Raw genomic sequence first — 23,837 nt, 5'->3', positions numbered from 1 at the left:
AGTCAGATTGCCTTTGGACAATAGAAGACCCTTTTACATTCTATTGTATCTCATCAAAATGGCTCAACAAAACAGCCAGAGAAGTAGTCTCAGAGTACCTTAAATTCAAAAGTTAATATCTAAAATGAAATAACAAAGACTATTAAAATAAAGAGATAGGCATTTGCTACCAAATCAGGCACATAAAAACCAAACAAAAGTTAAAAAGTGCCACTCTTAATATCAGTTAAAATGTAACTTACAAACATAAGCCTTAAATTGGTCATATCCGTTATAGCATGATGAAATATACAATGCACAAAGAAGCTACAATTAGGCCACTTTATGCACCAAGCAATAAAGCTGGGAAACACAAGATCTAAACTCTCAGAAATTCAAGATCTCAATAAAACCAAAACAATAGTATATATTTTAATAATCTCTTGCAGATTTTGACAAATCATGTTGCCAAAAATATATACAGTTTGGGAGAATTTTGAATAAATTTACTCAAATAAACATAAAAAAATAAAGGAAATTGGAGAATAAGGAAGAGCTCTTGAAATTAAAAAGAAATGGCAAAATGAAGAAATTAATAGAGAGATGGGAAAATAAACTGAGGAAAATTTCCCAAATTGAAAAAGCAAAATGAAAAAACCAAACAAAACAAAACTGAGAATATAAAAGAAAAGGTAAGAGATTAGTGATGAATCCAGGAAATAAGCCAACACAGAAGCTGCAGATTGAGTGAACAGAGAAAAAGGAATGAAGGAAATTAACAAGGAACTAATACATTTTTATAAACATAAATACATAAGCCTCCAGATTGAAAGTGACTTCATAGGCCCACATAAAGCCACATCATCATGAAATTTCAGAAAAGCAGAGACGAAATGATATTCTAAAAAGATTCTTAAAATAAGTGTTTGTGTTTTGTTTTGTTTTTGCAAAAGAATGGTTACAGAATGTCATCAGACTTCTCAAGTATACTGGATGATGGAAAACAGCAGAGTAGTAAATCTCATAAATCTGAGGGCCAAGTGCTTTTCAACATAAAATCCTGTGCCTAGCCAAATTATCAATTAAGCAAAGAGGTACAGTAGCCATTTTCAGACTGCTAAGATTTCAGGAATTTCCCATGCACTCCACCTTAGGAAGATACTAGAAGATATGTTCTATTAAAACAAAAAAATAGAATATAAAAGACAAGAATGCTGGATCCAGAAAAGAAAGTACCAACAGGGGAAATAAGTGAACATAAGTCCTAAAATGAAAGCTATGCAACAAATAAACTTGGAGAGAAACTAGTCTAGACTGGGGCAGGAGGCTAGATGCATTTATATAGTCATTTATAATGATGATTATTGATTAAACTAAAAACATTGTTATAATTGTATTGGAGGATGGAGGAAAGGTTGCATTAATGAGGTGAATCATTATCAAAAAGATCGGTTATGTGTGAAACTAAGAGCAGTATAAGCATATTATTTAGAAATTTAGTAATATCACCTAAGAGAATTAAAAATAATTAAGACTTGCTGGACAAGATGAATACATTGAGGTAAGGGTTTTCTGCAGTTTTCAGAGGTAAGGGTTTTTTTTTTTTCATTATAAGACTTTAAGTTATTTTTTTAAAGATTTTATTTATTTATTTGACAGAGATCACAAGTAGGCAGAGAGGCAGGCAGAGAGACGGGGAAGCAGGCTCCCTGCTGAACAGAGAACAGGATGTGGGACTTGATCCCAGGACCCTGAGATCATCACCTAAGCAGAAGGCAGAGGCTTAACCCACTGAGTCACCCAGGCACCCCTTTAAGTTCTTTTATCTTTTTTTAACTGTATGTTACTTTGATTAAACTTTTGAAAATTAAAAACAAAATAAAATAAAATAAAGAAATAAGCCTCTACATTAAAAAAAAAAAGATTATTCTTAGTACCACTTTTAGGGGCACCTGGGTGACTCAGTCAGTTAAGCATCCAACTCTTGATTTTGTCTTCATTCATGATATCAGGGGTTATGAGATTGAGCCCTGCATGGGCTTATGCTGGGCAAGGATCCTGCTTAATATTCTTTCTCTCCCTCTGACCCTCCCCCTCTAAAAATTTTTTAAAAAAAGAATTGCTTTTAAAATAGTCAAATTCTTACCTAAATCTTGTAAATACAGTAATCCTTACCCTCTTTTTCTTATTGTAAGAATATTTGGTGGGTATTAAGGAGGGTACATATGGCATGGAGCACTGAGTGTGGTGCATAAACAATGAATCTTGGTGGGGGAGTGCCTGGGTGGCTCAGTGGGTTAAAGCCTCTGCCTTGGGCTCAGGTCATGATTCCAGGACCCTGGGATCAAATCCCACATTGGGCTCTCTGCTCAGCAGGGAGCCTGCTTTCCCCTCTCTCTCTGCCTTCCTTTCTGCCTACTTGTGATCTCTGTCTGTCAAATAAATAAAATCTTTAAAAAAACCTAATGAATCTTGGAACACTGAAAGAATAAAGTTAAATTTTTAAAATGTCAAAGAGACAAAAAAAAGAATATTTGAGGGATGCCAGAGTGGCTCAGTCAGTTAAGCCTCTGTCTTTGGCTCAGGTCATGATCCCAGGGTCCTGGTACTGGGATTGAGTTCTACGTGTTCAGTGGGTAGCCTGCTTTTCCCTTGGCATGCTATTCCTCCTGCTTGTATTCTCTCTCTCTCTCTCTCTGTCACTCTCTCTTTCTCTCTTTTTCTTGAAAAGAAATAAGTAAAATCTTTTTTTTTATTTTCTATAAACATATATTTTTATCCCCAGGGGTACAGGTCTGTGAATCACCAGGTTTACACACTTCACAGCACTCACCAAAGCACATACCCTCCCCAATGTCCATAATCCCACCCCCTTCTCCCAACCTCACTCCCCCCAGCAACCCTCAGTTTGTTTTGTGAGATTAAGAGTCACTTATGGTTTGTTTCCCTCCCAATCCCATCTTGTTTCATTGATTCTTCTTCTACCCACTTAAGCCCCCATGTTGCATCACCACTTCCTCATATCAGGGAGATCATATAATAGTTGTCTTTCTCCGTTTGACTTATTTCGCTAAGCATGATATGCTCTAGTTCCATCCATGTTGTCGCAAATGGCAAGATTTCATTTCTTTTGATGGCTGCATACTATTCCATTGTGTATATATACCACATCTTCTTGATCCATTCATCTGTTGATGGACATCTACATTCTTACCAAAGTTTGGCTATTGTGGACATTGCTGCTATAAACATTCGGGTGCACGTGCCCCTTTGGATCAATACATTTGTATATTTAGGGTAAATACCCAGTAGTGCAATTGCTGGGTCATAGGGCAGTTCTATTTTCAACATTTTGAGGAACCTCCATGCTGTTTTCCAGAGTGGCTGCACCAGCTTGCATTCCCACCAACAGTGTAGGAGGGTTCCCCTTTCTCCGCATCCTCGCCAGCATCTGTCATTTCCTGACTTGTTGATTTTGGCCATTCTGACTAGTGTGAGGTGATATCTCATTGTGGTTTTGATTTGTATTTCCCTGATGCCGAGTGATATGGAGCACTTTTTCATGTGTCTGTTGGCCATCTGGATGTCTTCTTTGCAGAAATGTCTGTTCATGTCCTCTGCCCATTTCTTGATTGGATTATTTGTTCTTTGGGTGTTGAGTTTGCTAAGTTCTTTATAGATTCTGGACACTAGTCCTTTATCTGATATGTCATTTGCAAATATCCTCTCCCATTCTGTCAGTTGTCTTTTGATTTTGTTAACTGTTTCCTTTGCTGTGCAAAAGCTTTTGATCTTGATGAAATCCCAATAGTTCATTTTTGCCCTTGCTTCCCTTGCCTTTTGCGTTGTTCCTAGGAAGATGTTGCTGCGGCAGAGGTCGAAGAGGTTGCTGCCTGTGTTCTCCTCAAGGATTTTGATGGATTCCTTTCGCACATTGAGGTCCTTCATCCATTTTGAGTCTATTTTTGTGTGTGGTGTAAGGGAATGGTCCAATTTCATTTTTCTGCATGTGGCTGTCCAATTTTCCCAGCACCATTTATTGAAGAGGCTGTCTTTTTTCCATTGGACATTCTTTCCTGCTTTGTCGAAGATTAGTTGACCATAGAGTTGAGGGTCTATTTCTGGGCTCTCTATTCTGTTCCATTGATCTATGTGTCTGCTTTTGTGCCAGTACCATGCTGTCTTGATGATGACAGCTTTGTAATAGAGCTTGAAGTCCGGAATTGTGATGCCACCAACGTTGGCTTTCTTTTTCAATATCCCTTTGGCTATTCGAGGTCTTTTCTGGTTCCATATAAATTTTAGAATTATTTGTTCCATTTCTTTGAAAAAGATGGATGGTACTTTGATAGGAATTGCATTAAATGTGTAGATTGCTTTAGGTAGCATAGACATTTTCACAATATTTATTCTTCCAATCCAGGAGCATGGAACATTTTTCCATTTCTTTGTGTCTTCCTCAATTTCTTTCAAGAGTACTTTATAGTTTTCTGAGTATAGATTCTGTGTCTCTTTGGTTAGGTTTATTCCTAGGTATCTTATGGTTTTGGGTGCAATTGTAAATGGGATTGACTCCTTAATTTCTCTTTCTTCTGTCTTGTTGATGGTGTAGAGAAATGCAACTGATTTCTGTGCATTGATTTTATATCCTGACACTTTACTGAATTCCTGTATAAGTTCTAGCAGTTTTGGAGTGGAGTCTTTTGGGTTTTCCACATATAGTATCATATCATCTGCGAAGAGTGATAATTTGACTTCTTCTTTGCCGATTTGGATGCCTTTAATTTCCTTTTGTTGTCTGATTGCTGAGGCTAGGACCTCTAGTACGATGTTGAATAGCAGTGGTGATAATGGACATCCCGGCCGTGTTCCTGACCTTAGCGGAAAAGCTTTCAGTTTTTCTCCATCGAGAATGATATTTGCGGTGGATTTTTCATAGATGGCTTTGATGATATTGAGGTATGTGCCCTCTATCCCTACACTTTGAAGAGTTTTGATCAGGAAGGGATGCTGTACTTTGTCAAATGCTTTTTCAGCATCTATTGAGAGTATCATATGGTTCCTGTTCTTTCTTTTATTGATGTGTTTTATCACATTGACTGATTTGCGGATGTTGAACCAACCTTGCAGCCCTGGAATAAATCCCACTTGGTCGTGGTGAATAATCCTTTTAATGTATTGTTGAATCTATTGGCTAGTATTTTGGTGAGAATTTTCGCATCTGTGTTCATCAAGGATATTGGTCTATAGCTCTCTTTTTTGATGGGATCCTTGTCTGGTTTTGGGATCAAGGTGATGCTGGCCTCATCAAATGAGTTTGGAAGTTTTCCTTCCATTTCTATTTTTTGGAACAGTTTCAGGAGAATAGGAATTAGTTCTTCTTTAAATGTTTGGTAGAATTCCCCCGGGAAGCCGTCTGGCCCTGGGCTTTTGTTTGTTTGGAGATTTTTAATGACTATTTCAATCTCCTTACTGGTTATGGGTCTGTTCTGGCTTTCTATTTCCTCCTGGTTCAGTTGTGGTAGTTTATATGTTTCTAGGAATGCATCCATTTCTTCTAGATTGTCAAATTTGTTGGCGTAGAGTTGCTCCATAGTATGTTCTTATAATAGTTTGTATTTCTTTGGTGTTAGTTGTGATCTCTCCTCTTTCATTCATGATTTTATTTATTTGGGTCCTTTCTCTTTTCTTTTTGATAAGTCTGGCCAGGGGTTTATCAATTTTATTAATTCTTTCAAAGAACCAGCTCCTAGTTTTGTTGATTTGCTCTATTGTTTTTTTTTTGGTTTCTATTTCATTGATTTCTGCTCTGATCTTTATGATTTCTCTTCTCCTGCTGGGCTTAGGGTTTCTTTCTTGTACTTTCTCCAGCCCCTTTAGGTGTAGGGTTAGGTTGTGTACCTGAGACCTTTCTTGTTTCTTGAGAAAGGCTTGTACCACTATATATTTTCCTCTCAGGACTGCCTTTGTTGTGTCCCACAGATTTTGAACTGTTGTATTTTCATTATCCTTTGTTTCCATGAACTTTTTCAATTCTTCTTTAATTTCCCGGTTGACCCATTCATTCTTTAGAAGGATGCTGTTTAGTCTCCATGTAATTGGGTTCTTTCCAAATTTCCTTTTGTGGTTGAGTTCTAGCTTTAGAGCATTATGGTCTGAAAATATGCAGGGAATGATCCCAATCTTTTGATACCGGTTGAGTCCTGATTTAGGACCGAGGATGTGATCTATTCTGGAGAATGTTCCATGTGCGCTAGAGAAGAATGTGTATTCTGTTGCTTTGGGATGAAATGTTCTGAAAATATCTGTGATGTCCATCTGTTCCAGTGTGTCGTTTAAGGCCTTTATTTCCTTGTTGATCTTTTGCTTGAATGATCTGTCCATTTCTGTGAGGGGAGTGTTAAAGTCCCCTACTATTATTGTATTATTGTTGATGTGTTTCTTTGATTTTGTTATTAATTGGTTTATATAGTTGGCTGCTCCCACGTTAGGGGCATAGATATTTAAAATTGTTAAATCTTCTTGTTGGACAGATCCTTTGAGTATGATATAGTGTCCTTCCTCAACTTTTATTATAGTCTTTGGCTTAAAATCTAATTGATCTGATATAAGGATTGCCACCCGTGCTTTCTTCTGATGTCCATTAGCATGGTAATTTTTTTTCCACCCCCTCACTTTAAATCTGGAGGTGTATTCGGGCTTAAAATGAGTTTCTTGGAGGCAACATATAGATTTTTTTTTTTTTATCCATTCTGATAACCTGTGTCTTTTGACAGGGGCATTTAGCCCATTAACATTCAGGGTAACTATTGAGAGATATGAATTTAGTGCCATTGTATTGCCTGTAAGGTGACTGTTACTGTATATGGTCTCTGTTCCTTTCTGATCTACCACTTGTAGGCTCTCTCTTTGCTTAGAGGACCCCTTTCAATATTTCCTGTAGAGCTGGTTTGGTGTTTGCAAATTCTTTCAGTTTTTGTTTGTCCCGGAAGCTTTTAATCTCTCCTTCTATTTTCAATGATAGCCTAGCTGGATATAGTATTCTTGGCTGCATATTTTTCTCATTTAGTGCTCTGAAAATATCATGCCAGCTCTTTCTGGCCTGCCAGGTCTCTGTGGATAAGTCAGCTGCCAATCTAATATTTTTACCATTGTATGTTACAGACTTCTTTTCCTGGGCTGCTTTCAGGATTTTCTCTTTGTCACTGAGACTTGTAAATTTTACTATTATGTGACGGTGTGTGGGCCTATTCTTATTGATTTTGAGGGGCGTTCTCTGAACCTCCTGAATTTTGATCCTCATTCCCTTTGCCCTATTGGGGAAATTCTTCCCAATAATTCTCTCCAGTATACCTTCTGCTCCCCTCTCTCTTTCTTCTTCTTCTGGAATCCCAATTATTCTAATGTTATTTCGTCTTATGGTGTCACTTATCTCTTGAATTCTCCCCTCGTGGTCCAGTAGCTGTTTGTCCCGCTTTTGCTCAGCTTCTTTATTCTCTGTCATTTGGTCTTCTATATCACTAATTCTTTCTTCTGCCTCATTTATCCTAGCAGTGAAAGCCTCCATTTTTGATTGCACCTCATTAATAGCTTTTTTTATTTCAACTTGGTTAGATTTTAGTTCTTTTATTTCTCCAGAAAGGGCTGGAGAGGGTTTCTCTAATATCTTCCATGCCTTTTTCGAGCCCGGCTAGAACCTTGAGAATTGTCATTCTGAACTCTAGATCTGACATATTATCAATGTCTGTATTCATTAGGTCCCTAGCCTTCGGTACTGCCTCTTGTTTTTTTTTTTTTTTTGTGGTGAATTTTTCCGTCTTGTTATTTTGTCCAGATAAGGGTATATGAAGGGGCAAGTAAAATACTAAAAGGGTGGCAACAACCCCAGGAAAATATCCTTTAACCAAATCAGAAGAGATCCCAAATCGTGAGGGGGAAGAAAGGGGATAAAAAGAGGTTAAAAAAGGAAGAAAGAAAAAAAAAAGAGATACATAAAAAGAAAAGAAAAGAATTAAAAAATAAGAAAATGAAGAAAAATATAAATAAGAAAAAATATATATATATTAGATAAACTAGTTAAAAACATTAAAAAAGAAAAGGGTAAAAATTAAAAAAAAAAAATTTACCCGAAGGCGAGAAAAAAGAAAAAAAATGAAAAAGAAAAAAATTAAATTAACTGCAAGACTAAAAAAAAAAAAATCACAGGGAGAAAGCCATGAGTTCCGTGCTTTCCTTTCTCCTCCTCTGGAATTCTGCTGCTCTCCTTGGTATTGAAACCGCATTCCTTGGTAGGTGAGCTTGGTCTTGGCTGGATTTCTTGTTGATCTTCTGGGGGAGGGGCCTGTTGTAGTGATTCTCAAGTGTCTTTGTCCCAGCCGGAATTGCACCACCCTTACCAGGGGCTGGGCTGAGTAATCCGCTCGGGTTTGCTTTCAGGAGCTTTTGTTCCCTGACTGCTTTCCGTAGAGTTCCGGAGGACGGGAATACAAATGGCGGCCTCCTGGTCTCTGGCCCGGAGAAGCCGAGAGCCCGGGGACCCCACTCCTCAGTGCGCCCTCAGAGAACAGCACCCAGTTACTCCCGTCTGCCTGACCTCCGGCCGCGCTCCGAGCTCACCGAGCCTGTGGCTGGTTCAAGGTAACCCCAAGCTGTGAGCTTACTTTCGGCTCTGTCTCTGTAGCCAGCTTCCCCGTTCCAATACCCGCAAGCTCTGTGACACTCAGACACCCCCGATCCTTCTGTGACCCTGTGGGACCTGAGGCCATGCTGACCCCGCATGGGCTTCACCCTGGTTTAGCCTCTGGAGCGATGTCCCTCAGTGTAACAGACTTTCAAAAGTCCCAATTTTGTGCTCCGTTGCTCTGCCACTTGCCGGGAGCCAGCCCCTCCCTCCGGGGTCTATCTTTCCGTTGCTTTGGATTCACGTCTCCGCCAGTCCTACCTTTCAGAAAGTGGTTGTTTTTCTGTTTCCAGAATTGCTGTTCTTCTTCTCTTCAATCTGCCGATGGATTTGTAGGTGTTTGCAATCTTTAGATAAGCTATCTAGCTGATCTCCTGCTAGCTGAAATAGTCTCAGCCTGTTACTTCTCCGCCATCTTGACTCCTCCCCAGTAAAATCTTTTTTAAAGAGATTTTCCTTCTTGAAAAATATTTGAATGTTCCAGAATAATATTTTACATTAGATAGTATACTCAACTTCCATTCACATCTTGGAATAATTTAGCTTATTATTATTAGTGGCTTTTAAATCTGTAGGGGCATTCCTGTAAATACAGTCACAAACTGAGTCACCCCTTCATATTTTTCTATGGGTTAATAAAATTCACTATGGGTTAAGTTGTACTCATAAACTGGTAGTCTTCCCTCCCTGTTCTATGGTAGACATAAATGCTCTGAACAAAAGTTTTCTATCATTGATCAATCAATTGAAACAAAAACAAACAACAATCATTTTTTTAATATATGCAGGATGCAGAGCTAAACATAGCATGGCCCTAGTACTCAGAAGCTGATGGTTAAAAAGGAAAGTAAGTTACATGTGCCTATACATACAGAGCCCTGATACAGGACCAAGTGCTGACAGTCATAGGAAAGAAAAAAAACAAAATATTCTCTCTCCATTTTTTTTCTGTTTACCTTAAATTGGCCATTTCATGAGGAAACTACTTCCTCAGCTAACAGTTCAAGTGGAAGCCACCCTTCCATTCCTTCCTTGCTGCTTCCTATCATTACCCACTCCTTTACTTCATGAAAACTGCTTTGTGCTTTAATGCTCACCTCATGTAGCTATCTCACTCTATATTTCTTTATCATTTTTCCAATATTATTTTCTCTTGCATGCCCATTTTATATATAGGATTTTATAACTACTTGCTATTATTTGCAACCATTCTAAGTGCAGTTATTGTTTTTCACTTGGATGACACATCTGACATCATAAACTAGAATTAAGCCTGTGGTCAGTTCTATCAACTGACCTCTGCATTATCCAACTTGCCAAGCACTGTTACTGTTTCCACCACTAGGTGAGGGCTTTGGAAATGAATCAGTCTGATTGCCCGTTTATTTGTTCTAGTGTTTTCTTTTTCCAGGAAGACTATAAAAGTTAAGTCAGCCAATGATATTAGTATGTTTGGAATGGCTACCAGATATCAAAGCCTCATGATAAACCTCTGTGTAGACATGTGAGGCCATATGTTCTACAGGGCTTACCTCTGTGTCGCCCCTGGTCAGTGGCCTTATTGTAGTTTCTTGTGTTATTATTTATCCTCCCCTCACTTCTTTTTTTTAAGATTTATTTATTTGAAAAAAAAGATTTATTTATTTGAGAGAGAGAGAGAAAGAGAGCATGCATGGGTGAAGGGACAGAGGGAGAGAATATCCAAGCAGACTCACTAAGTATGGAGCAGGGCTCTACCTCACAAGCCATGAGATCAGAACCTGAGCCAAAACCAGGAGTCAGATGCTTAGCCAACTACACCAACCAGGTACCCCTAATTCTCCCCTGACTTTTTATTTTTGTCCTGTACTGTGCTTTTTTCTAGACTTTATCCTCCCATCCTTCGTAAGTTTTCCCTCATTTCTCTCAGGAATTCCTGTTCATGGAAAATAAACCATTCTACGTTACCAACTTTTTTAAAAAAAAGATTTATTTATTTGACAGACAGAAATCACAAGTAGGCAGAGAGGCAGGCAGAGAGAGAGAGGAGAAAGCAGGCTCCCTGCTGAGCAAAGAGCCCTATGCGGGCCTCAATCTCAGGACCCTTGGATCATGACCTGAGCTGAAGGCAGAGGCTTTAACCCACTGAGCCACCCAGGCGTCCCCGTTACCAACTTTTTAAAAAAGATTTTATTTATTTATTTGACAGACAGAAATCACAAGTAGGCACAGAGGCAGGCAGAGAGAGAGGGGGAGAAGCAGACTTCCTGCCAAGCAGAGAGCCTGATGCGGGGCTTGATCCTAGGACCCTTGAGCTCATGACCCTAGCAGAAGGCAGAGGCTTAAACCACTGAGCCTCCCAGGCCCCCCACTACCAGATTTTTTACTGAAAATATTTATTTTTTATTCCAATAACTCCTATCTTAACTGACACCCATTTCTCAATTGAGACTTCTGCTGCCTTTTGCTTGACAGAAGTTGTTATTCTCACCCCACTTTCTAGAAGTGTATTTCACATCCTCCTAACCCTGCTATTGCTTTTAGACCATAAATCTCCCATTCTTTTATACTAAAGATGTCTCTCTGAAGCTCCAGGTATTCGTTTGGATTCTTATATATCAGGATTTCCTGTTGTTCCCTTTTATCCTTGATATTTTCCTTTACATACAAGTCTCCATATCCATTCCTAGCCTCATTGGATTGGCCTCTTAATTTTATTCCTCCACTAACCATATGTTGTATACCCAATAGTCAGAATGATCTTTTAAAATTGTAAATTAGAAAAATTTTGCTCAAAATACCTTAATGGCTTCCCAACACACATAGATCAAAATCCATAACCTTTACCATGCCTTTAAAGCTTTATGGGATCTGGTTGCAGATCTATGATGTTACCTTTTACCATTCTTTACCATTCTTCTTCTTCTTCTTCTTCTTCTTCTTCTTCTTTCTTCTTTCTTCTTACTTCTGTTTATGTAAATTCAATTAGCCAAGGTATAGTACATCATTAGTTTTTGACATAATGTTCAGTGATTCATTAGTTGAGTATATCACCCAGTGCTCATCATATCACATGCCCTCTTTAATGCTTATCACCCAGTTACACCATCCCCAATTTTTTAAAAAATTTTTTATCATTCATTCCATTTAGGTCACAGTGGCCTCCTTTATGATCTTTGTACTAGTCACTCACCTTCCAATGGCAAGTGTTTTGTTACTACTATCTTTTCTCTCTGAAAATTTTGTTTTCAGATCTTTTCATGGCTTACTTCCTCATTTTATTCAAATCTCTGCTTACCTTCTTAAATTTTCTCTAACAGATGTCATACTTCTTTACCCCTAACCTGCTTTCAAATACTATCTATGTTTTGGTAGGTAGAAAGGTACACAGTGAGTTAAAGTAAATTTCATATAATAGTATTTATATCCTTAATGGAGAAGGTAAAAGGAATTGTCAAGATTTAAAATATATTTTATAAGAAATAGAAAACAGAGTTGATTATTAACACGGAGGAAGATTGCAGGCAGATTGAAAAATTAGAAGAATTCAAGAATATAGGCTTATAAATGCCACCAATCCATCAATGGCTATGGAAAATTTTTTTCAGAAACAAGTAGAATAATTGAATGGAGTGACTGAGGAAGTTGATGATCCTGGGAAGCGAGTGCTGTAATACACCACCTGGCAATGTCTGGTTAAGAAAACAAAGAATACAGAATAATGGATTTTGAGAAACTGCAGAGCTATTCATTCATTTGTTAAGAATTTACTGAGTGTCTACTACATGGTAGGTTGTGTGTTAGGTGCTAGGGGTACAGCAGTGAAAAGTAAAACATGGCCCCTTCCCTCAGGAGGCCAAATTGAAACTGTCCATTAAACAATTAATCCCCATCCTCCCCCCTACCCTATCTCTAGCAACCATTCTACTTTCTGTCTCTATGAATCTGAATACTATAAGTACCTTATTTAGGTAAAATCATATAATAATTGTCATTTGTGACTGGGTTATGTCACTTAGCATAATGACCTCAACATTCATGTCTTAGCATGTGTCAGAATAGCCTTCATTTCCAAGGATGACTAATATTCCATTGTGTGGCTAGAACCCATTTTCCTTATCCATTCTTTTCTCTACAGACACTTCAGTTGCATTTGGCTTTTGGATCTTGGAAATTATGCTATTATGAACATGCGTGTTCAAATCTCTTTAAAACCTTGCCTTCAATTTTTGGGAATACATACCCAGAAGTAGAATTGCTGGGTCACACTTTATTTCTATTTTTAATTTTTTGAAGAACTGACATACCATTTTCTGTGATGGCTACACCATTGTACATTCCTAACAGTGCACAAGGACTCCGCTTTTTCCACATCATTGTGAAAACTTGTTATTTTCTGTTTTATTGTCATTGATAGTATACATCCTAATGAGGTGGTAGGTATCTCATTATGGTTTTCTTTTTTTTTTTTTTTTTAAAGAATTTATTTATTTATTTGGAGGGCAGAAAGAGAGCACAAGCAGGGGAAAGGGCAGGAAGAGAAGGAGAAGCAGACTCCCTGCTGAGCAGGGAGCCTGACACAGAGTTGGATTCCATGACTCTGAGATCATGAGCTGAGCTGAAGTCAGATGCCTTGCCAAAAATCGGGTCGATTGGGTTTTTTTTTTTTTTCCATTTTGTTTTTGGGATTATTTTTTGCCCCTTTAATTGAAGTATAATTGACAGTATCTTCTTAGTTTCAGATGTATACAATGATTTATTTTATACATTATGAAATGATCCCCATAAGTATAGTTACTGTTACCAAAGTTATTATATTATTGACTGTATTCCTTATGCTGTACATTACATCTCCATGATTAATTTTACTGGAAGTTGGTACTTCTTAATCATTTTCACCTATTTTACCTGTTTCCCCAATCCTTCCCCTCTTCAGTAACCAAGTTACCTCTATATAGACCCTATTTCTGTTTTGTTTTCTTAGATACTAGATATAAGTGAAATCATATGGTATTTGTGTATAAGTGAAATCTCTGAGTTATTTTACTCAGCATAATACCCGCTAGGTCCATCCATGTTGTGGCAATTGACAAGATTTAATTATTATGGGTGAGTAATATTCCATTGTATACATATATGCCATATCTCCTTTATCCATTCATCTATTGATGGACACTGAGGTTGCTTCCATAAGTTAACCATTACAAATAATGCTGCAATAACCATAGGGTCTATGTATCCCTTCAAGTTAGTGTTTTCATTTTCTTTGGGTAAATACCCAGTAGTGTAATTACTGAATCATAGGGTGTTTCTAATTTTTTGAGGAACCTCCATATTGTTTTCCATAGTACCTGAATCTATTAACATTCCTACCAACAGTATATGCAGTTTCCCTTTTCTCCACATCCTCGCCAATACTTTTTTTGGTCCTTTTGCTAATAGCCACTCTGACCAATGTGAGGAGATACCTCATTATAGTTTTGATTTACATTTTCCTGATGATAGTGATGCTAAACATCTTTTCATATGTCTATTGACCATCTGTATGTTTTCAAGTCCTCTGCCAGTTTTTTTGAAGATTTTATTTATTTATTTGACAGACAGAGACGGTAAGAAAGGGAACAGAAGCAGGGGGAGCGTGAGAGGGAGAGGCAGACTCCCCGCTGAGCAGGGAGCCTGATGTGGGACTTGATTCCAGGACCTCATGATCATGACCTGAGCTGAAGGCAGATGCTTAATAACTGATCCACCCAGGCACCCTCTCTGCCAATTTTTTAATCAATTTTTTTATATTAAGTTGTGTGACTTCCTTATATATGTTGGATGTTAACCCCTTAGTGGATGTATGACTTGCAAATATCTACTCCCATTTAGTATGTAGTCTTTTCATTTTGTTGATTGTCTCCTTTCCTGTGCAGAAGCTTTTAGGTTTGATATAATTCCATTTGTTTATTTTAGCTTTTATTGCTCTTTTCTGAGGAGAGTTGTCTTAAAAATATTGCTAAGACTGGTGACAAATAGATTGCTGCCTGTGTTTTCTTCTGAAAGTTTTATGTTTTCAGGTCTTCCACTCTGGCTTTTAATGCATTTTGAGTTTATTTTTCTATATGATATAAGAGAGTAGTCCAGTTTTGGTTTTCTGCATGTAGCTGTTCAGTTTTCCTAGCACCATTTATTGAAGAGACTGCCTTTCCCCCATTTGATCTTTTTACATCCTTTGGTCACAGCTTAATTGGCTATTTATGCATAGGTTTATTTCTGGATGCCCTATTCTGTTTATATATGTGTCTATTTTCATGCCAGTACCATACAATTTTGATTCTTATAACTTTGTAGTATGGTTTGAAATCAGGAAACATGATACCTCCACCTTTGTTCCACTTTCTCAAGATCGCTTAGCTATTTGGGGTCTTTCAGTGCTTTCATATAAATTTGATAATTTTTTGTTCTAGTTCCATGAAAAAATGCCTTTGGTATTTTGACAGAGATTGCATTGAATCCATAGATTGCTTTGGGTAGTATAGATATTTTTTAAATGTTAATTCTCCGAAACCATGGGACAGTATAATTTTCCACTTGTGTTGTCCAGTTTCTTTCAGCAATGTCATAAATCACCTTTGGTTAAATTTATTCCTGGATATTTTATTTTTTATGTTTGAGGAACCTCAAACTGTAATGAAATTGTAAATGAAATTGTTTTCTCTTTTTTCTAACATTTAAAAAAAATTTTAATTAATTCAATTTAATTAACATATACTATATTAGTTTAAGTGGTACAATTTAGTGATTGCTTGCATACAAAACCTAATGCTCATTACATCAAGTGCCAATCATCCAATTAATTACCACTTCCCCCCACCTCCTTCCCTTCAGCAACCCTCAGTTTGCTTCCTATAGTTAAGGGTCTCTTATGGTTTGTCTACCTCTCTGTTTCCATCTTATTTTATTTTTCCTTCCTTTCCCCTATGCTCATCTGTTTTGCTTCTTAAGTTCCCTAAGAGGAAAATCAAAATTTTTTAAAAATTTATCTTTCTGTTTTAATGCTCATTACTAGTGTATAGAAATGCAAGTGATGGGACACCTCGGTGGCTCAGTCATTTAAGTGTCTGCCCTTGGCTCAGGTCATGATTCCAGGCTCCTGGGATCCAGCCCCACATCATGCTCCCTGCTCAGCATGGAGCCTGCTCCTCCCTCTCCCTCTGCCCTGATTGTGCTCTCTCTCTCTCTCTCAAATAAATAAATAAATAAATCTTTTTTAAAAAATGCAAGTGATTTCTGCCTGTTAATTTTGTATCCTGCAATCTTACTAAATGTATTAGTTCCAATTGCTTTTTAGTGGAGTCTTCAGGGTTTTCTATACATGGTATCATGTCACCTGCAAATAATGACAGTTTTTTTTTTTTTTCTAATTGGGATGACTTTTATTTCTTTTATGTTGAGGCTAGGACCTATAATAGTATGTTGAATAAAAAATAGTGAGAATGGACATCCTTGTCTTGTTCCTGTTCCTAAAGAAAAGGCTTTCAGCTTTTTACCTTTGGGTATGTTAGCTGTGGGCTTGTCATATATGGTTTTTATTATGTTGAGGTATGCTTCTTCCAGTCTCACTTTGTTGAGAGTTTTTATCATAAATGAATGTTGGATTTTGTCAACTGCTTTGTTTGCATCTATTGAGATGATCATGATTTTTATCCTTTTTTTGTTATTGTTGTGTATCACATTCATTGACTTGTGGATCTTGAACTGTCTTTCCATCACTGGAATGAATCCTACTTGATCTTGCTATATACTACTTTTAATTAATTTGCTGTTGAATTTGATTAGCTAATATTTTGTTGAGGGTTTTGGCATGTATGTTCATCAGGGATATTGGGCTGTAGTGTGTGTGTGCATGCGTGTGTGTGTGTGTGTGTGTGTGTGGTGTTTTTGGTTGTGATACCAAGGTAATGCTGGCCTCATAAAATGAGTTTGGAAGTGTTCTCTCTTCTTCAACTTCTAAAAATGCTTTGAGAAGGATAGGTCTAACTCTTCTTTAAATGTTTGGTAGAATTTACACATGAAGCCATTTGGTCCTGGATTTTTTTTTTGTTTTTTTGTAACTTCTTTGATTTGTCTTTGATTTCCTTATAACATATATGCCATTACTTTGCTCCACTTATGAAAATTGGGGTTCAGGAAATTTGAGTGTCTACTATGGGGTAGATTCAGAGGCTCTAGGCCATATCTGCATATACTCTGATGGCTTGGCTGAATATCAAGTACATTCAGAGCTCCAACTTACCCTGTACTTTGTACTTCTAGAACAATAGACATGAATGCCATCTGAGGAAAACCCTTGAGTTGGACATGCATTGGTCCATAAAAGTTTTCATTGCCTCATCCTAAAATCCACATGAGGTGACTTTCTAGAAGGAACGTTGTCCTGGGAGTCATACTTGGGGAATTTGGAGGAGTCAGTTTCAGTTTGGTGGTGTGGGAATTACTCCCAGCTGAACTATGGAAATTTATTTTCTGTATAGGAGAGGTCAAGACTAAGGAGGAACAAATGAAAAATCACATTGAGAGTCCTCAGTGTGGGGAGGTCATCTTTTTGTTCACTAAACATCTATCACATGACTAAGTTAGGCATTTGGCTAGGAAGGAAGGAATAGAATTACAACTTGGTCAAAACTAAGTTTAGTTTGTATCTATCAAATTCCAGATCATAGGGAAATATTGAAAACTAGGTACAGAAATGGATAAATATTAACTACTAATCTCTGCATCCTATTTCTGTCTTCTTGATAGTACAGCTTTTGCTTTGATTTCCTTCCTGACTATTTAGGTAAAAAATTAGAATGGTTGACTAAAATGTGCCATGTTGGAAAGGGCAAGGGAAATTAAAATGAAATTTTCCTTTATTGCTTTAAAAATCTGAGATTAAATCCACTTCTGTTTCTCCTCACCTATAGAACAAAAAGGATTTATAAAGCTAAAGAAATTGTTTGATGTTTGGAATGACTGTTTCAGAGACTTGGTCATAACCAGCTTATATGATAACTAAATGGAATAATGTGAAAGTCAAGGTAGTGGGGTTCTTTTCTTTTCTTTCTCCTCTTTTCTTTGTCCATCCACCAAAAAAAAGAGATTACTAAGCAAATTAATAAGTAAGCAGTCAAACAAGTAAAATGCTATTTAATAGCAGGAGCATTTAGCAGCATGCCTCTATTCACACAACGAAGTTGCTAATTATAAATGAGTCCCATGTAGTATGTAAGGCATTTGCAAGGTTTTTAGAAGTCTTAGAGCTCTGTCCCCCCTTCCACTTGTAGCAATCTGGCTGCAGTTCTTAAAGAGTAAAACTGTGTTGCTTTTTAAAGTCCTATTAGTGAGATGGTTTGTGTACTTAAACCCAACACGTTCTCATTTATCCCACACTCCCCCTCTGATTGAAAACTCTAAAGTCAGCAAGGGCAGGCAGAATAGGAAAGCAGGGCATACAAGGCCTTTGCCCTGTACACTGTGACCCAGCTGCAGCAGACTTCTTGTCATCCTTTCAAATAAGCAGTGCCCTTAACCTGTGCTATATCTTCATCTTATGAGTTCCTGCTTATCTTCTGCGACCCAGTTCAAAAAATTCATTGCCTTCTCTGAGCTACCTTTTCTACATCTGTAGGTATTTAGCCCATCATTTTACTGAATTCCCATTATATCTGTTATAATTTGCTCATATCCGTTAGAAATCTGATCATACTATGTAACACTCATGTATTCCTACAACCCTCTCCACCACTGGACTGTAAACTCCTGGAAAACAGGGATTGAAATGGATTCATCTTTTAACCTTCCCACCAATCCCTAAATACCTAGCATAGTTTTGACCCAGTAGATATTCAGTAAATATTTGGCAAAGTTATACTAGGATCAGGAAGGTAAATGGCAGTATGGTCTAAAGGGGGAAAGATAAAAATGGTAGGGACTCTAATGTAAAGAAGAAAAGAAAGAGATTAGGGGAGAAGGGTCAGTAAGAGAAAGGTGGGAGTAGAGAGACCCTGGAAGGAAAGAAGAAGAGGAGGAATAAAATAAAATACAGATGCTGGGAATCAAAAGAACACTGACAAAGGGAACAAATGAGGTATGTGAAATTAGGGCAATGCAAGTAGTTACCACTTTTCATCAAATATTCTTGGGCATTTCTGAAGCTCATCTATCCCCAACTTTTCCCTAGAAACAAAAAGGGATGGAAAGAAGAAAAGGCTAGAGTACAGGGGGAGACAGAAAACACTATAAACTATGAGCTCAGTCACTCTATTCTGTTCTAGACCTGAGTTTTGTTTCCTCTTTTCTTCATGGAGGGTCATGAGTATAGAAATCATGTATGAAGGAACAAATGGGCACATGTGTGCATGTTTGTTTCTCATTGAGTTTTTTCTTTTTTTAATTCTGAAAAAAAAATTTACAAAGGACAGTGTCATAACAAAGGCAGAAACAGCCAGGGGATTGCCGTGTCAGAGGGAAACATTTCATCGCTCCCTGGGGAAACATTGGCTCCTGCTTGTAACTATGTATGAGTGAAAAACCCTGGTGTGCCCCCTAGCTTGCTGAACACATTTACAGTGCATGAAGGGTGAGATACTGTTGTAATGATGCATGTAAACATGCCATGGTATTTATTGTGTCTTTAAGTTGAAATGACTTTCAGACTCACATAGCTCTCTTCCTCACAGGGGATGTGCCACTTGATGGTTGAAGCCTTTTGGAGTTATTTCTCGGGTAACCAAAAAAGTGTCTCGCACCTATAGAAAGCAACACAGTACAGCCCTGGATAAAAGTCAGGAGCCCAGGTGGCTAGTGTGGGCTCTGCTACTCAGTCTGAGGCTGAATTATGTCATCTGTCAAATGGAGTAATCTCACCTACCTACTTGATAGGGTTACTGTGAGGATCAAATCACATGAATATATAAAACCCTACATGCCACCAACATTTCACAGTTTCCCAGTGATTCTTACCACCATTCTTTCATCTGATCCTCTCAACAACCCTGCCAAATATTTTGATTTTCATTTTACAGATGAAGAGACTAAAGCACAAAGAGAAGTTACTTGGCCAAAGCCACATAGCTAGTAAACCAGGATGATGCAAGTTTTCTGTTTTCAAGCTCATCTTCAATTATCCTTAGACACAAACCTGTCTACTCAGTGCTATTGGCTTCCTGGCCTCTGTTTCTTAACTTCCCTCATGGCTCCTCCTCCCTACAACCTCTGAAGGTGCTCTGTGTAATGAATTAATTAGCTTTTGTTTTGTCCCCCCTTCTCCCCTACTTTTTCTGGCTCTTAGAAGAAAACACCAGCAGCCCCAACAAAGAAAACCAGCACCACCTTCAACATCGTGGGAACCACCTATCCCATCAATCTGGCCAAGGACACTGAGTTCTCCACCATCTCCAAGGGCGCTGCTCCCAGTGCCTCCTCAACCCCAACAATTATTGCTTCGCCCAAGACCACCTACGTGCAGGACATCCCGACCGAGACCAAGACCTACAACAGTGTCAGCAAGGTTGACAAAATTTCCCGCATCATTTTTCCTGTGCTTTTTGCCATTTTTAATCTGGTCTACTGGGCCACCTATGTCAACCGGGAGTCAGCTATCAAGGGCATGATCCGCAAACACTAGATAGTGGTGATGCAGCAACCAGAGCACTGTATACCCTAGGAAGCATCCAGGCACCTAAACCCCAGGGCTCCCCTTTCTGTGTTTCAGGATTCTTCTTTTTGACTCTCTACCAAGCTGTGACTCTCAATTAATATTTATGGATCTTAACGAAAAAAAAAAAAACAGAAAAATTACTTGTCCCTCTGACATTGCTGAGTGTACCCTCATCAGAGCCAAACACTGCCATTTGTTCAGTTGCTCATCTTAGTCTGCCAGTCTCCCCCAGCTGAGGGCACTGCATGTATTTTATTGCACTCTGCCCACTGCAGAAAGAACAGGAGACTCTACTAATTGTAGTGGGAACCTTGGCTATTTGAGTGGTCCAGACCAAGGAGATTCTTGACTGGTCCAGATCAGATGATTCTGACTCATTCATAAGCCAGACTATCCCATGTGGTCCTGGCCTGCTATTTCCTTTACCTACAGCAAGGCCCACTATGCAAAAGGCAGGAGCCAGTGCTAGCCTCTGAACCTGGCCCCTGACTCTTTATTGAATTGGAGGTTAGTGGGGACAGTTAAGGCTCACCACTATCAATATATATGGCCAAAACAGATAGAACCAACTAGGCCAGCCTGGCCCCAAGATGGCTGATGCTCTGCCATGTTCAGTCCCTCAGGAAAATAGTATCATCTTTGGTATATCTCTCCTTCAGAAAAGCCCTTTGACCACCCCCCCCCAATAGCCAGCTGGACAATGCTTATTTTAGACTCATTACAACCTGCAAATTCTTCAGGAAAAGGATCAAGTATTTTTGTAATTTATACTAAAAAAGGGACAAACAGAAACAGAAAGATCTAGATCAAATGCCTATGCAATTTTTTAAAAATTATGTAGGGAAGTCAACTCCCTGCCAAGGCAACTAGTCAAATACTGGATGGGGCAAGAGATTTGGGCTGGGTAGTAAAAGCTTAAAGTCTGGCTCAAAAGAGAGGGCCACTGGCAGGTAAAAGTCCTATTCTGCCTTCCATGCCTTGTACACCTTAAATGCTAGTCCAGGCCTAAGAACTCTGCTTTCACTCTGTCAGGGAACTCTGGTCCTCTGTTGATGCCAGTTCTTAGAGGGGTGAATTGGAGTCTAGTTGATTTTTGAGTCAAGTGAATCATTATTACTAGTTTGCTAATATTTAACTTAGGGGCCATTTGATCTTGTTTGTTCTTAATGTATTATAATTGTAAACTTTTTATAAGATAGATAAACTGACTCTCAGATATTTGAATGACTTGCTTAGGCAATTTATGAGTGTCTGTAATAGAGAACTATCATGGGTCCCTTTCTAAAGACCAAAAAGAAGACAGGTCTAAGAAGCCAGATCAACTTGACCTCTGAACCAACATGATCTCAACAGTCCTGCTGACTCCTGAATGCAGTTTGGTTGGACACCAAAAAAATTTATAGAAAGAAGTCATAATGTGTTACCTAAGGAGACCACTTCTAATAGTCATGGCTCAATAGAATGAAACTGTTTAAGATGGCAGTCCCAGCCACAGAAGCCCAAATTAAAGCCACAGATGGCACCAAATCAGACTCTCCCCGCCCACTCCCTAAACAAAGCTCCTAAGGGGTCTATCATTAGCCACTGGTTGCGTTTGCGCCTTTCCCTTCCCCATCCCCTGCTTCTCTGCCATTGCTGGGATAATGCATGCCAGTCCCATTATTTCTAAGAGTATGTCTGTAGGCAATTTCATGACTAGAAGAGTGTAGTGTTGTGGATATGTGGGGATGGGGGGTGGTGGGGTGGGTGGGGCTGTCAATGATCATCTAAAGGAGTTTAGAATGAAAGCCTGACCTTTGCCTTTCTGTAGAAATTGTGTTTCCAAATGCTTTGGTGCAATGTTTAGTGGCTGTTTATTAAACTTCTGAATTGTACTCAGACTGGAGAGCTTTTATTTTAAATTTAGATTTATTTATTTATTTAAGAAAGAGTGTGCACAAGCCTGGGGAGGGACAGAGGAAGAGGGAAAATATCTCAAACAGACTCTCTGCAGAGTGCAGAACCTGGTGTGGGATGTAGGGATTGATCCCATGACCCTGAGACCATGACTTGAGCCAAAATCAAGAGTTGGACACTAAACTGACTGAGCCACTGAAGGACCACAAGAGGCTTTTTTTTGGTGGGGGGGATTACTCATCTTTCACTCCCACTCTTAATTCACCCTTGCTTTCTACTTCTTAATACTATTTAAATAAGCTGGAAAAGGTGTATTCCCAGAGCGAGAGACCTATTACAGTTGATCCAAAATTGAACCCATGTGAAAACATAGCTTTGATTGACTCAAGGGTCTCATTACCTAATAAGAGAAGAAAACACCTGCATTGTTTCCTCTGCTAAATTCTCCTACTCCCAGGAAACAGGGAAAGTAATTCTCATTGCAATTCAACATCTCTAGTCTAGTTCTTTCATATTAAATTTAATATGTTTAAAGCAAAATCCTTGACTCCTCAACACATGCAGTACTTCCCTTGGTCATTCCTTTATCAATTAACAGAAGTAGCACCATTTGCCCAGATGCTCAATACAAAAACACAGAAATAAATCTTGACACCTCTCTTTCATCCCCCCATTCAGCACATCTGACAATCTTGTGCACTTAGCCTATAATTTAAATTTCATGTTGTACCACCTACTCCTCACTACCATTACCAGCACCCCAGTCCAAGCCTTCATCATGATCTCACGTGGATCACTACAGGGCTAGCCTTTTATTTATTTATTTTTAAATATTTTATTTGTTTATTTGACAGAGAGAGACAGAGAGGTCACAAGTAGGCAGAGAGGCAGGCAGAGAGAGAGAGAGAGGGAGAAGCAGGCTCCCCGCCAAGGAGAGAGCCCGATGCGGGGCTCGATCCCAGGACCCTGGGATCATGACCTGGGCCAAAGGCAGAGGCTTAACCCACTGAGCCACCCAGGCGCCCACAGGGCTAGCCTTTTAAACTGTAAACTATATCATGTCCCTTGCCTGTTTAATACCTTTCAGTGGTATCTGCTACACATAAAATAAAATCCAAAATATAAACTTGGCTTTAAAAGTCTTGCTCAATCTCCTTACCACAATGCCTGCATCACTTACAATGCATCAGTCATTTCAACAACACATCAAGTACTACTGTATCTTAGGGCCTTTATGTAGGGTGCTTTCTCAGCCTAGAAATTTGCTTCCCTTCCTGCTTTGACCTGGCTGACTCCTACTCATCCCTCAGTTTGCATAAGAAAGGTCATGTCTCTCATGTCTTGTCGTCCATCACAAACCAGCTACATGCTTGCTTCTACTCCATTCTGCATTGCTTTCACTATCCCAACATGTATCATTGCTATCTCCCACTAGACTAAGCCCTATAAAGAGGAGCTGCCCCTATACACCACTATGTAGAACTAAAACCACAGTCCAAGCTCAGCAAATGCTTATTAAATAAAATAATTTTTGAGCTGGGATTTAAAGGATGTTCAGACTTTGCCAAGCAAAGAAAAGAAGGACATTAAAGACAGATGCACAAAGGCCCAGAAATG

At 38.6% G+C, this 23,837-nt stretch overlaps 1 protein-coding gene across 2 annotated transcripts in view; it reads left to right on the top strand.

Annotated features, from left to right (window-relative positions):
• The window catches only part of GABRA3 (gamma-aminobutyric acid type A receptor subunit alpha3), a 388,210-nt gene extending 366,017 nt beyond the window's left edge, over positions 1-22,193 (top strand). For both annotated transcript variants that reach the window (XM_059158037.1, XM_059158036.1), the window contains one exon: positions 19,956-22,193. In XM_059158037.1, the coding sequence (XP_059014020.1) occupies positions 19,956-20,291 (336 nt within the window). In that variant the 3' untranslated portion in view covers positions 20,292-22,193. The remainder of the gene's footprint in view (positions 1-19,955) is intronic.
• Positions 22,194-23,837: the final 1,644 nt, after the last annotated feature.

The sequence above is a fragment of the Mustela lutreola genome, chromosome X (genome assembly GCF_030435805.1).
Source record: "Mustela lutreola isolate mMusLut2 chromosome X, mMusLut2.pri, whole genome shotgun sequence".
Taxonomy (NCBI): domain Eukaryota; kingdom Metazoa; phylum Chordata; class Mammalia; order Carnivora; family Mustelidae; genus Mustela; species Mustela lutreola.
The sequence above is the reverse complement of the archived record's forward strand: the minus strand, read 5'-3'. Positions and strand labels throughout refer to the sequence as shown.